Source organism: Rhodnius prolixus, unplaced genomic scaffold (genome assembly GCF_049639745.1).
Source record: "Rhodnius prolixus isolate KJV_2025 unplaced genomic scaffold, Rpr scaffold_2, whole genome shotgun sequence".
NCBI lineage: Eukaryota > Metazoa > Arthropoda > Insecta > Hemiptera > Reduviidae > Rhodnius > Rhodnius prolixus.
Window position 1 is genome coordinate 22,820,352 of NW_027411592.1, and position 14,652 is coordinate 22,835,003.

General features: G+C 33.4%; 1 protein-coding gene across 3 annotated transcripts in view; it reads right to left on the bottom strand.

Annotated features, from left to right (window-relative positions):
- The window catches only part of Shrm (shroom), a 689,404-nt gene extending 676,220 nt beyond the window's left edge, over positions 1-13,184 (bottom strand). The window contains exon 1 of one of the 3 annotated variants that reach the window (XM_074118535.1): positions 13,065-13,184. In XM_074118535.1, coding sequence (XP_073974636.1) covers positions 13,065-13,150 — 86 coding nt within the window. In that variant the 5' untranslated portion in view covers positions 13,151-13,184. The remainder of the gene's footprint in view (positions 1-13,064) is intronic. The other 2 variants (XM_074118541.1, XM_074118536.1) reach the window with 2 other exon arrangements.
- Positions 13,185-14,652: the final 1,468 nt, after the last annotated feature.

Here is a 14,652-nt window from a genome sequence, read left to right on the forward strand (position 1 = left end):
AACAAAGTTAGAGTCGGCCACTTTTTAAATTTCAATCACGGAGGATTCAAAACAATATTTCAGTCTTAAATTCGTCTTACCGAAATATTCGTGAGCACAAATAACATACATTTAATAACAAGTAGATTATTCAACAATATTTACTCATTTCTCAATTGTAATTTAATTTAGTCCCCCTAATTTTACTTATGGTAAAATACTGGAATAATTAGCTGTCCTAAAAATATGCATATCTTTATTTTCTTTATTTTATATTACATATATATAACATTGTGGGAAGAACACCTAGATTGAGAATGTAATTGAAGAAAACTATATTATTTGCGATAAAGCCAGATTATTTATTACTTATTATTACAAACGTTTGACTACAACATAAAATAACAATTACTTTAATCGAAGAATGAACTTAAACCAATGATTTTTATTTAAAAATAAAAATAAATGCATAAAATTATTGATGTAAAAAAAGTTTATGAATTTTTTAGCCTCTTATTTTTTTTATATTTTTTATAACGTTTTCTTTTTCACCTGTGATTAATAGTTTGATTATTATAGATAAATAGATATTACAGTCAATCTAAGTTAAATGGTGTGCTACTTGAGTAAATATTTTGTAGACGAAAATGGCCAGCATAAGGGTCTGTGACATCTAATAAATTCTAAAAAATGTGAAGGAAAAGTTAATGCAGTAAAATTACTTAAATTATATCAATGAAGTATTAATGAAATGTTGGGAACTGCTGATTTGTGTACCTTTTGGCGTTTAATCAACCCTTATACTTAACTTTTAAAACTGTAATTATATTAGTGTAATTGACGAAATTACAATTATTCGCTGAGGGAGTGTTTTTCTATTTAGAGTGAGAGATATGTAATGGGACTCGTTTCAATTGGTCTTTGCGGAACCACGGATCAAGGAGGGACCAAAATTACCTAATGATACCTCTTTGTTTTTCCAGATTCTCGATTTATGGGAAAAATTTTCGCATAAACATTATTGATCTACTTCCGATTTGCAAATTCTATTCAAAACCTTATTGCGGTGTCTCCTTCAGTTGCCACCTAAACCTAAATTCTAAATTTGAACTTTGCGTGATTATCTGTTCTCTAAGAGAAATTTGTAATCTCACATTTTCTGAATTAAAAAATTATCAGAACCATATTTCCAGAGAATACATAAAAATTGAGAATCTAGAAAATCGCAATACATTATTGTAGAAGGAATAAGAAATGAACATGCAAAATTTTATGTATTTAAAAAAAAATAAGTAAATTCTATTTAGAGTGAGAGATATGTAATGGGACTCGTTTCAATTGGTCTTTGCGGAACCACGGATCAAGGAGGGACCAAAATTACCTAATGATACCTCTTTGTTTTTCCAGATTCTCGATTTATGGGAAAAATTTTCGCATAAACATTATTGATCTACTTCCGATTTGCAAATTCTATTCAAAACCTTATTGCGGTGTCTCCTTCAGTTGCCACCTAAACCTAAATTCTAAATTTGAACTTTGCGTGATTATCTGTTCTCTAAGAGAAATTTGTAATCTCACATTTTCTGAATTAAAAAATTATCAGAACCATATTTCCAGAGAATACATAAAAATTGAGAATCTAGAAAATCGCAATACATTAAAACTGTCCGGTAGGACAGTTGTATAAGGGTTGATCATCAAAAACTGCAGGAAAAAGCGTAACGTTGAAAAACACCCAACTTTGACAATTTTTTTCTCTTTTTCTATAAAAGATAAAATTCCCAAATTTTTCTTAAAATGTAGGGCAAATCCTCCTTTATAACTGTAATTTTTTTGCAACCACTCAGATCTAATAGATTTTGAGAAAAAAGTTGCCGAAAATGAGCAAAAACGGCATTTTCAGAAAATGTTGTTGTTCTTGTTCTTCTTGTTGTTGTTGTTGTTACCTTTTTTGAACCGTTTAATAACAAGTAGATTATTCAACAATATTTACTCATTTCTCAATTGTAATTTAATTTAGTCCCCCTAATTTTACTTATGGTAAAATACTGGAATAATTAGCTGTCCTAAAAATATGCATATCTTTATTTTCTTTATTTTATATTACATATATATAACATTGTGGGAAGAACACCTAGATTGAGAATGTAATTGAAGAAAACTATATTATTTGCGATAAAGCCAGATTATTTATTACTTATTATTACAAACGTTTGACTACAACATAAAATAACAATTACTTTAATCGAAGAATGAACTTAAACCAATGATTTTTATTTAAAAATAAAAATAAATGCATAAAATTATTGATGTAAAAAAAGTTTATGAATTTTTTAGCCTCTTATTTTTTTTATATTTTTTATAACGTTTTCTTTTTCACCTGTGATTAATAGTTTGATTATTATAGATAAATAGATATTACAGTCAATCTAAGTTAAATGGTGTGCTACTTGAGTAAATATTTTGTAGACGAAAATGGCCAGCATAAGGGTCTGTGACATCTAATAAATTCTAAAAAATGTGAAGGAAAAGTTAATGCAGTAAAATTACTTAAATTATATCAATGAAGTATTAATGAAATGTTGGGAACTGCTGATTTGTGTACCTTTTGGCGTTTAATCAACCCTTATACTTAACTTTTAAAACTGTAAGTTTTTGTTAAGGAGTATATATATTGTTCATCTCCGATTACAACTTTGAAATTCCCTTAAAATTAGAATGGTTTATTGAATTTTAATCTCCTCTCTCAGCGCAAAGCACCAAACGTAATGGGGTAAACAGCATTACAAGAAGGATGGCTATGCTTACGGTGACCATTCGTACTGTTTTTGGCAGGACAGTACTGTTTTTTAAGACGCTGTCCTTCTTTTTTTTTTTAAGCATAAATGTCCTGTTTTTTATTCATTTGTACTGTTTTTCAATGAAATTTTAATTATACTCAATGAAATTAATGAAAATATGAATATTTTTTCGAAGATTTATGTATGATTTTGTTAAGATCTGACCTTCATATTGTGAAAATTAGATATATTTGTATTTTACTTGTCGTTGGTATAGTTTTAAAGAATGTGACATTAAAACAAAATTTTGTTGTTATTTTAAAAGCCTGACTATTTTTTCTATTTACAAGAGTTACTATTTACATTTTGTTACTAATTAATAAGTGTATAGTGCAAGTAGTCGCTCAGTTTCGGTTGAACATGGGCCATATTATATGGCCATTGTTTTGTAATAACCGATCTCGAGTTAATAAACGTATTAATATTTTTTATAGGTTTTTTTTCCTCCTTGTCCTGTTTTTTGATACAAAAATAATGGTCACCGTAGCTATGCTTCATTGCCACCAGTATCACTTCTCACAAAGTTACAAATGAAACTTAATAGATTCCCGCATAGTCTAACATGTTCGTGGACAAAAAAATCTGTAAAGCTACTCCGTCTAGAGAGTGTTTTTAAAGCTTTTTCATTTTTCTTGAGGTACCTAAAAAAAAAGCTTCAATTTAAAATGCCAGCAATTTCTCTTTCTTGAGATATATTCTTCAAAACCACCTGCAGTTAGAGTGGAGTTGGAGTGGTGTCAGTTTACACCGTTTTCCAGCTCCAGTCTCAAGAAATAATAGTTTTTTAGAAAGAAGAGACATTAATGTCAATTTCAGTTTTATTTATTTTAGCCAAGCTTTCAACATAGGTGATCTAGGTCATCTGGAGAGCTGTATAATATATTTATCAGAATTTATTATATTTGAGTTAAGCATAATTAAGGGTGGCATACATATTAGATTATAAATACCATAAGCTGAACTTAAATATATATACACCATAGTATCGCTTCCTTTAAAGACATTAAAGCGGAGTATTAAATTTGGACTTCGGATGATTTTTAGATTTGTAACGGTGGATAAATATATAGTAACAGACTTTTGACAACAGTACTTTTTCGAGCTCTGAGGAACTCAAAATGGAAAATGAAAAAACTTGACGATACTTTTTTAAGAAGAGTTTGGATGGAGAAAGTAAAAGTTGAAAATGGCAATAAATTCTCTTCTCTCCATCGGATAATTCTGTCACCGAAAAATATAAATAATAACTTCAATTAGTATTAGAGGGAAAATCTAATTTAGCGAGATTTACAAATGTAGCGGCGGTGAGAGAAAGTGCAGTCTATTGATAAGTGATTGCTTTCATAGTGAGCCGGTCTCATAGTGAGTTGGGCTCATAGTGAGCTGCTGGGCTCATAATGCGCTGCTGGGCTCATAAGCGTCCCGAAGGAACAAACACAACTAGCCTTTGTTTTCTTGGTTCCGGCTTTCACTATCCAGACAGCCACACTTACTTATAACAAGGCTTATTTTAATTAAATATAATAAATATAAATAAAACATAAAAATAGACAAAACTAGTTTCCGTTTCAATTCTTTATTTCAAGATCACACTATGAGAGCGACTGGTCGGCCCGCATTGTAATGCTTGCTGCGAGTTTTCAATTTTTATGCTTATTACAAGCTATTGAAAGGTTCATTTTCTATTCTATTTCCTTAAAAGTGAATGTACAAAGACCCATTACAAATGAACGGTGAGTTAAGGAGTAAAAAAACAGGAGCAACCGATAGGCCGAGCCTTCCCTTCCTTGCCCCCAGATTTGAATACTAATAGGCGTGCCGAATGGAACCTATCTGTATCTCCTCTGCTCCACATCATGATGTGTATCAGCAGCATCTATTGCCCGCTCTAAGAAACTATGCATCCATAAATCATTTTATGTTGATCTGATTTTTAACACAACCCTTATAATTATCGCAGTTCACCATCTACTTACATCATCAACATGGTGGTCAATGGAAACATTGTTACGTGTGCTCTTTATCTGGCAATATGCTGCAACAAATGCCGATGTGGAACATCATTCAAAATCAGATACTTAACAAACTGATAATGATTCAATTGTTGTTCTCTATGCACCTGACAATGCACGTAATGACGCTGTTAATTTGCAGTTCAAAACTGTACTAGTTTTTTTTTTTTTTTTTTTTTTTTTTTTTTATGATTTAAGGCGCGTCAACATCTTTGGTTATTGGCGCCCGGAGCTTTTTCCAGTGCACTGCCGGCCTCCGGACAGTGTTCTCTCGTTACAGACAACACTGTCCATCACCGGACAGTGAGCTGTAAGAAGCTCCTAGGAAGAGAAAATCTAAGGGTCAGCTGCTGGATTCGAACCCGGGACCTCCGCGTGGGAGTCCAGTATGCTAACCTCATAGCTAATCCCTTCCCTAACTGTACTAGTTCCTAGTAGTTTCATAAAAAAAACTTAAAAGTGGTTTTACTATTAGCAAAAATGGGGGCCGGTGATGGTCTAATATTGGCAGGGATGGATGGAGACGTACTTAAAGCCAAATTGTTTGCACCCAATTGATTGATGGAGCTCTGGTAAAATTGGTCAGGTAAAGCCAAAATAAGCGTATTACGCTAATGTTAGCGTTATTATTCAGTACTCTGGAGCTACTAACCACATTTTTCACCTAATTTTAACTTTCTGTAATTTTTCGTTTTTTGGTTTAGGTACTTAGACCGAAGTCTTTCTTGGAACCCCCACACTAGACTAAAAAGAACAGAACTAAGACGCTATCGACTACTTAAAAGACTTTTAGTCGAAAGATCAAAACTCTCTCTGGACAACAAAAGACTGGTTTATACTTCTATTTTAAAACCCATCTGGGCGTATGGAATAGAGCTGTGGGGTTCAACAAAACGCTCCAATCTACAAAGGATTCAGTCCCTTCAATCTAAAATACTTCGAACTATTGTAAACGCTCCATTTTATGTCTCCAACCTGACTATACACACTGACCTTAACATTCCTTTTGTCACCCAAGTTGCTAAAACACGATACAGAAAACTCTACTTCAGCCTGCAATCTCATATAAATCCTCTTGTTCAAAATCTTTCTTCTAGAACTCTTCCTGACAACCCGACAAGATGTCTTAAAAGACAGTGGCCTCTAGATCTCCTCTCCAGTGAAGAGAGAGACTAACCATCTAATATTTGGGAGTATTACCACTGGGGGTAAGTTCTCCACTCGTTACTTATCAATTGTTACTCGGTTATCACTGTTATTTCTAGCGCTAACGCGCTGATTGTAGCATAAATAAACGCAAAAAAAAGTATTTAGTAATGCATTTTAAAGTCAAATTTAGTTAAATTCCCTAATTTAAACAAAAAAAATTGTTGTTCCTAGCTTATGATTAGTAGCCTTGGTAGTTGAAGGAGTGGCGACATCTCTCGACTTATCATTAGTATATTTGGGCCCCTCATCTTTTCTATGGAAAATCAATTGCCGCCAGTTTAGTAGTAAGTATATATAGCAATGAATATATCCTTTTTGATCTATTCTGAATTTGAAAAAAATTCAATAACGCACACATAAGAATTAATAGCACTCATTCATATCCCGAACGATCTGCTAATCACATTAATAGCAGTCATTCATATCCCGGACGATCTGCTAATCTCATTAATAGCAGATGTTTTTAGTGTTGCCAAGAATCACTAACCGCATCAGGTTTGCTGTGAGAAATGTTGAGAAAATAAATCACAAACCTGAAATCATCACTCTAACTGATGAGAAACAGATTGGCTGATTGTTTTGAGTAAATCATGAGAGGCACTAATTTGAATGAAAATTAATAGTAATTTAACTTAAAAATTATAATTTTTTCAAATAAAAACAAGACTGTGGAATAAGTGAATGAGACTCAGATGCTGCAGGTATGTAATGATGTCTTCTTGAAGATAGAAGGGAGGTGATTCTGCTCAATCATCTTCTTACATTCCATCTAATCTCCATATTTTCTCCTCATCACCTCCTTTCTTCACCAAGTTTTCTGTAAAAAAGAAGAGCCAAACAAAGCGGCCAAGTAAACTCTACACGATACGAGCGAATAAAACGAGCGCTACTACAGTTCGCTGGAATCTTCTCAGAAATCACTCGCCAGAGACACTACCTCCATAAATTCTTTGGCCTCGACCGGGTTTATAATGTCTCTAAGGCGGCCTCCTTTAAGATTTTTTTGTTTTGTTTGTTTGATGCTAGGGACGATTCTGGTCAAGTGCGTGTATACTGTACACTGGAGCTGGAGCTTTTTTAGTTCTTTTCTAATCCTTCATCTCTTATTTTTTATTATTAACCAAACAGTTAAAGAAGAGGAGCGAAATTGGGCGCTGGGCGGTCAGCATTATTTATAGCCTACCATTTAGTACATTTCTTCTCAATGTATCGATACATTTTTTTTTCTTTCTTGAAAAAGATCAAGAAGAACCGTTAGAAGAATTATAAGGCATAAATATAAAATTTTTACTGCTGCAATGACCCAAATAGATAACTTACTTAATTCTATTCCTTCTCTCATTGCTTAAAATGCCCAAACTAAACTTTACCATCATTGAAAATGCGCTTAGGTCAGCAGTGCTAGATAATATCTTTGAGTTTCAGCCATCATCAGGGGTAGTAAACAATTTTAGATATTTCGACTTCACTTATGTTTCCATCTCCCACTACACTTCCTGACTGAATAAGGGAGGTTACATGGTGCGCATGTGCGTTATTCAAAATGTTAATGAATGGTAAAACATTTTATACAAAGTAAAGTAAAGTAATCGCCTATTTTTTCAGGCGGGGCATAACGTCCAACTACCATTTACTATGTCGTGGACGGAGGCGACTAGCAAACATACTTTACTGTAAATTTCTTTTATTAACCATTAAATAAAATCGAAGGCCTAAGACTGGGAATCGAACCCAGTACCACAATACATATTAGCTTCGCAGGTTTCGCCTCTAACCGCTCGGCTACTGTGGCGCCCTCATTTTATACAATATTACGATATACGAGTATAATTAATGAAACCCAGTACTTGTTTATTGAAGCTTGTTCTGTACGTGTGAGGCTGATTTAATGTTTAAGGGCTGTGTTGTCTTGTAATTTGAAAGAAAGAAAGAAAAAAATTATTATCTTGGGGCTTTTGTACCCTTAGAATAAAAACAAGTACAATTGGAGGCCCTATTAGTTTGGCCTCATACATGAATTCCATGAGAACATAAAATCCAAACAGAGTCAGAAGATGAAGAACAAAGAAGCACGACATAGCCGCTCTAGCATAAACTTGTGGACGAAGCGTTAATCTCATGGGATTTTGAGTCAAAAAAACCCTTAATAGGATGAAAACATAATTGCCATTTCAGTCGAGTAAAATTTATTTTGCCGAGCTTTCGACCTAGAGACAAGGTCACAGGGCTGTGGAACATATTTACACTTTGTTAACAATGATTCTGTTGAAATGAATATGTATCATCCTATTGAAACTATGAATCAGTCACCAAAAAGAATGAACAACAAAACCCTTAATGTACTACTGAAATTAAATTTTGCAGTTCCTCATTTTGCCAACCCAAAACTAAAAATCTGCAACATCACGGCGCGATTCGTGCTATGAGATTGCAAGTCAGTCAGTCATGGCTTTCAGTTGTGCTGCAACTTAAAAAAGAAATAGAAAAAGTTTTTATTGCCATTGCTGATCAATAGATGGTTACTGGGCTTCCAGCAAATAGGGATTTCCTTATAAAAAGTGACTACGTTCTCTAAGTTACAAAAGCATATGTCCGTGACATTTCTAAAGTCACAGTGAACGTGCCATTTTGGAAAAAAGTATTCAGTACTAAGTTTGGAAATAATTTGGTAAATATTTAATATTAAGCAAATTAATAACTGTAATTGATTCTTAAAGAATCTGGTGAAAAACTTCCAATATGGCACGTTCCATCGATTATTTTAATTAAAACTGTCCGGTAGGACAGTTGTATAAGGGTTGACCATCAAAAACTGCACGAAAAAGCGTAACGTTGAAAAACACCCAACTTTGACAATTTTTTTTTCTTTTTCTATAAAAGATAAAATTCCCAAATTTTCTTTAAATCTTACTCCAAACCCTCCTTTATAACTGTAATTTTTTTGCAACCACCCAGATCTAATAGGTTTCGAGAAAAAAGTTGCCGAAAATGAGCAAAAACGGCTTTTTCAAAAAATGTTCTTGTTCTTGTTCTTCTTGTTGTTCTTGTTGTTACCTTTTTTGTAAACAACGTAGCGCCAAAACGCGTGAACCGATTTTCATGAATGAGGTGTCATTCGATTCAATATTTTATGTAGATGTGCCTTTTGGGGGTCCCGACGCTGTACATCGAATGGGAGAGGAGTTAGCCCCCTTTATGTAAGGCCCCCTCCAAAATTATTATTACTAATTACTCTGTAAATCTTGGCCCGATTTTGATAAAATTTGTTAGGATGATAGGGTTAGGGCTCCCCTACGTAACATTAAAGCGGCGATCAGCTCTTACACTTGTTAAGGGGAAGTATAGCAATCGTTTCAAATTATCGACACGTGAACCGATTTTTATGAATGAAGTGTCATTCGAATCGAAATTTTTTACAGATTTGCACTTTAAAAGTCTCGGCACCGTGCCTCATAAGGAGGGGAGTTTGCCCCACCCAAATAAGGCCCTTTCTAAAACTATTATTACCAATATTTCTATAACGCTTAGTCCGATTTCGATAAAATTCAGCTCGAATAAGTGGTTAAAGCTCCTCTACGTTGCTGATTCTCTTGCTCCTACTAAGAGAAAGTACTGCGATCGTTTAAATTATCAATGAGTGAACCGATTTAAATCAATGAATTGTTCGATTAAAAAATCTTTGCCTCTTTGCCTTTTAGGGAGAAGTACTGCAATCCTAGTTTATTTTTCTTACTCCTCTTAAAAGGAAGTACTGAAATCGCAGTTTAATTTTGCTATTTACGTACAAATACCTTCCTATGGTATTCAAAACGCTTTCTCAAAAAAATTGTTATTGAGGATGGTTTGGGAGCCGCAACTACAATCATTTTTTAAAAAGATCTCTCCAGTGGTAGTTAACACCTTATCAGGTTATAATGATAGAATTGCTTATTCCAAATTTTAAAAAAATCTGTAAAGCAGATATGTAACTTTGTAAAATAGACAAAAAGGAAAATCTATCCAAAAGGTACAAAAATCTCCTTAACAAAAACTTACAGTTTAAAATGTTAAGTATAAGGGTTGATTAAACGCCAAAAGGTACACAAATCAGCGAGTACCCAACATTTCATTAATACCTCATTAATATTTAAGTAATTCTACTGCATTAATTTTCATTAATAAGTTATTTTTTAGATTTTATTAGATATCACAGACCCTTATGCTGGCCACTTCATTTATATTATTTTTTTGTTATAATTATGATAAATCACATATACGTACATGCATGTTAAAGTAGAAAAAGACAAAGTTAGAGTAGGCTACTGTCTTGAATTCGTCTTACCGAAATATTCGTGAGCACAATTAACACACAGTTAATAACAAGTAGATTATTAAACAATAATTATTCATTTCTCTATTGTAATTTAATTTAGTCCCCCTAATTTTACTTATAGTAAAATACTGGAATAATTAGCTGTCCTAAATATATGCATATCTTATTTACTTTATATTACATATATACAACATTGTGGGAAGAACACCTAGATGGAGAATGTAATTGAAGAAAACTATATTATTTGCGATAAAGCCAGATAATTATTACCTATTATTATAAACGTTTGACTACTTCATAAAATAACAATTACTTTAATCAAAGAATGAACTTAAACCGACGATTTTTATTTAAGAAATAAAAATAAATAAATAAAATAAACAAAATCATTGATGTTTGTTGGTGTAAGCATTTTTTTAAACAAGGTTTTGAATTTTTTAGCCTCATATTTTTATTTTATTTTTTATAACGTTTTTCTTTTTAACCTGTAATTAATAGTTTGATTATTATAAATAACTAGATATTACAGTCAATCTACAGTGCTACTTGAACATATATTTTGTGGACGAAAATGGCCAGCATAAGGGTCTGTGATATCTAATAAAATCTAAAAAATAACTTATTAATGAAAATTAATGCAGTAGAATTACTTAAATATTAATGAGGTATTAATGAAATGTTGGGTACTCGCTGATTTGTGTACCTTTTGGCGTTTAATCAACCCTTATACTTAACATTTTAAACTGTAAGTTTTTGTTAAGGAGATTATTATTGTGCACGTAATACGATTAAACTATCAATTTTTAGGTCATGGAATCCACTGCTATCTTAGAACCTTCTATGATTTTTGAAAAAAGTTCAGATCATAGCAAACATTCTTTGAATGTACGAACTGTTAACAAGCAAATTCAAATAAATTGTTATTTATTTGGAAATAAAATTAAAATATAAGTTTTGTTCGTATGTTAGAGACAATAATATGCCACCGAAATAGTCTTTTAACTTCTTTAATTTTGATTGCAATCAATTGATCCATTCTGGAATTTTGGACTAATTTTTTTTTCTCACTTGTGATATGAAAGCTGCCCAATTCAGCCTCAGCCATGGATTTATTATATTTACATCGCTTTCTATATAATAAGTCAGCCTAACCGAGTTTTTGTGAATGCCTTAAATTTTTATTTTATTTTTTCTATTATTTTAAAGGATAGCACAGAAAAGTATTTTCGCCTGTTTTCTCTCATTCGAATTACTCTTGATTTATTACACGAACAGAGCTGTCAATAGAAGTGAAACTGGTATCAATAAAGTTGGGTTTGGGAACTTTTGTTTCGGCTTAACTAATAAGACTGCTCTGTCTAACTGCAATAGTAATTTCGAAGAAGGGGTTGCCGCCATGAACTCGCTGTACACATAGAAATAAACCTCCTAACTCCCGAAAAAGCCCCTTTTTTTAACCAAAGACTACTTAAAATTATGGTTCTTATAAGGGAAAAGTTAGTATTAAGGGCAACACATCGGGATGGATAGATAGTACAATATGTTTCTCTGCGATATCTGAGATAATGAAACCGCAAATGGACAAGAAAGGTAGCCAATTAAGACCCTATACTGTACAATCCATCCCATTTACAGAGCCTGCAGGATTATAAACGATAAACTACAAGAAGAGGCCAAGGCAAAACAAGAATTAGCCGCGAGAGAGAAGAAGTAGCCTAATTAAAGAAGCTATGCCGCGATAAGTCGCTGTAGCCAGAATAGTCTTTACTCCCTACAATCTCATCTTTCTAGGATTGGGTAGCTTGTTCCCCGGAGTGACCATTCTGCCAATATGTCCGTAGGTATACTGCTCATTCAATTACTGCATTAGACGCTTTCCGATAAACAGACAATAGTAATTATAATAGTAATGACTGTAGGGGTGGCAAAGATATTTTGTTGACACTACATTGGTTGACACATTGGGCTGTAAGACGCTGATTGGCTGAAAAAATTCTTGATGTGACCTTTTGATCTTTGATATATAAAAGCCTTATTTTGACTAAATATTGGCCCCGACATCTAAAAACCTATTTTCTTCTGCTTGCCATAGTGTAGATCGTTAGATGAGAAGATTTGACTGTCGTACTATTTAAAAAATATAAGATTTTATACAAAATTGTTTTTGATGAAAACATTCTTCTTTTATTAGTTTATATTAAGAAATCACAACTAAAAAGGTTCATCTTTTAGATGCTGTATCCTAGAATCACGGTATTGGACGAAAATCTTTTCGTGTTCGTTTCATACAATCTAAAATACTAAATACAGAGTAATACTGGATGACCACCAGCGCTTTAAAAGGACTTGTATCAACTGTCTCACAGTACGCACTACTGCCCGACCATTAAAGTCTCCGGTGCAATATAAGCCCGACCATATGATTATTACCTACAGCAGAAGAAGGTAAGCCGCCGTCTTCAGAACTGTTATAGTTTCTCACGTCCTTCATACAATGAAGTCGTTCACCTACAGTGTGAACTTGTCAAGTTTTCGACTATTGTTTGTTCTACTTCACATTATTTTCTAAAAAAGAAGATTTTTAAAATCTTTTCAAGTTGTTTGCTAAAATGGAATTACAGTTACAAAAAAAAAAAAATAGATATTTACAAAAAAAAAAGAATAAGAATATATATCTATTTCTATACATAAGAGAAAAGAATAAGCACAGACCTAGGTCTTTTCTCTTTGGTTCTGATGCTGTGGCCTCTCCTGATGAAGGAGAAACCAGGTCCATTCTTTCTCTCAGCAGTGGCCATCACGATTGTCTAGATATCTCGATTACACGCACAAATGTAAACACACTCATGTTAATGGCAATTACTTCACAGAGGTAAACAGACTACCTGTTCATGGATCGGAGGGCGCAAGCCGACTAACTTCTAGCCGGCTCCGCCATCTCTCCATGACGTCACTTCTAAACCTTTCCCTCTCTCCATTATTGTAATAATACTTGTAACAGTAAATAATTTTTATTATTCTTTTTAATAATTCAAACTTTCAATTTGTTTAATAATTATTGGAATAAAATTTCAGCCAGGACATTTCAACAATTTTCCATTTGTAAAACTTCATTGGCAGTACAGTGCGTAATGCGTGTTAGCATCAATAATTCTAATCTTTTTTTCTTTCTATTGTTTTTTTCGAGTTAAAGTCACCCCACCAATTATGGGATTGTGGCAAGTTTCCTGGAGGACTTGCCTTTCATCCTGCTTCCTAATTTGAGGTGTTATTATCCTCCAAATCTGTCGCATTCGCGGAAATATATCTTGAAATCATATTTATATCGGCAATCTCTATTTACACACCCTTCAGGAGCATCCGAAAGAAACCATTCAGCCAAAGATGCTGAATAATGATAAGTTACTAGAGATATTAGAATCAGAAAAGACGTGGAGAAGGCGATCGAGAAGGGAAACCTTTACCTCTTCAGAATCAAAGAATCTGGTTCTAGCGTAAGCGGTACAATCTTGAACAAAATGTATTTATTGTATAAAGTGATGGAAACCATAACTTGAAAATCTCGGGTAACGAAGTCAGATCTAGTTGAATCTTTACTCTTTGACCATTCCCGGAAATGAAAGGCCTGATAAATTATCTAAAGAAGAAGGGAAGGAAGTCCGATCAGCCTAGGCCTAGGAGCATTAAAGAAGAAGTAAATTAGTGCGCTGAGGAGAACAGAAGAATCTTTGGAAGTCACTGAGGATGACACAGTGGGAGTCACAGATTTTAGAAACTGCCCTCTCGGGAGTGTAGCTCCAACAATGTTCAACCATAGGCTCGTTCCTCACTTTAACAATGTTGCACTAGGCTTCCAGAGGTCGAATGGCTTTTTTGACTTGCCGTTGTGAAAGTGCTGAAGATGAATGAAAAGAAAGGGACAGATCCTTTAGGAAAGAAAAGAAGTTCGTCTAACTTATGTTGGAAGGACCCTCCGACATCAATCCCACACTCTCCGTACAATCCATGCTTCGTAATCATCCATGACTTTTCAAACTCAAAACTGCAGATGATTTCTACACTAAAACTATACCTTTACCACCGCTTACTAAAATCATTTCAATCTTTGGAAATACCTCATACCCATTAATTGTAAGGTACACCCATCTTTATTTTAATTAGATTTCCTCTTTTGAATTAAAATCCTTCAAAAAGTTAACATTATCCACAGATTCTTAATCTCATTTCAGTAATAGATCATCTAGTAATCGTATATAGGATGTGCTGGGTATTGTTCCGTTTACTTCTGTTGTGAGAATGA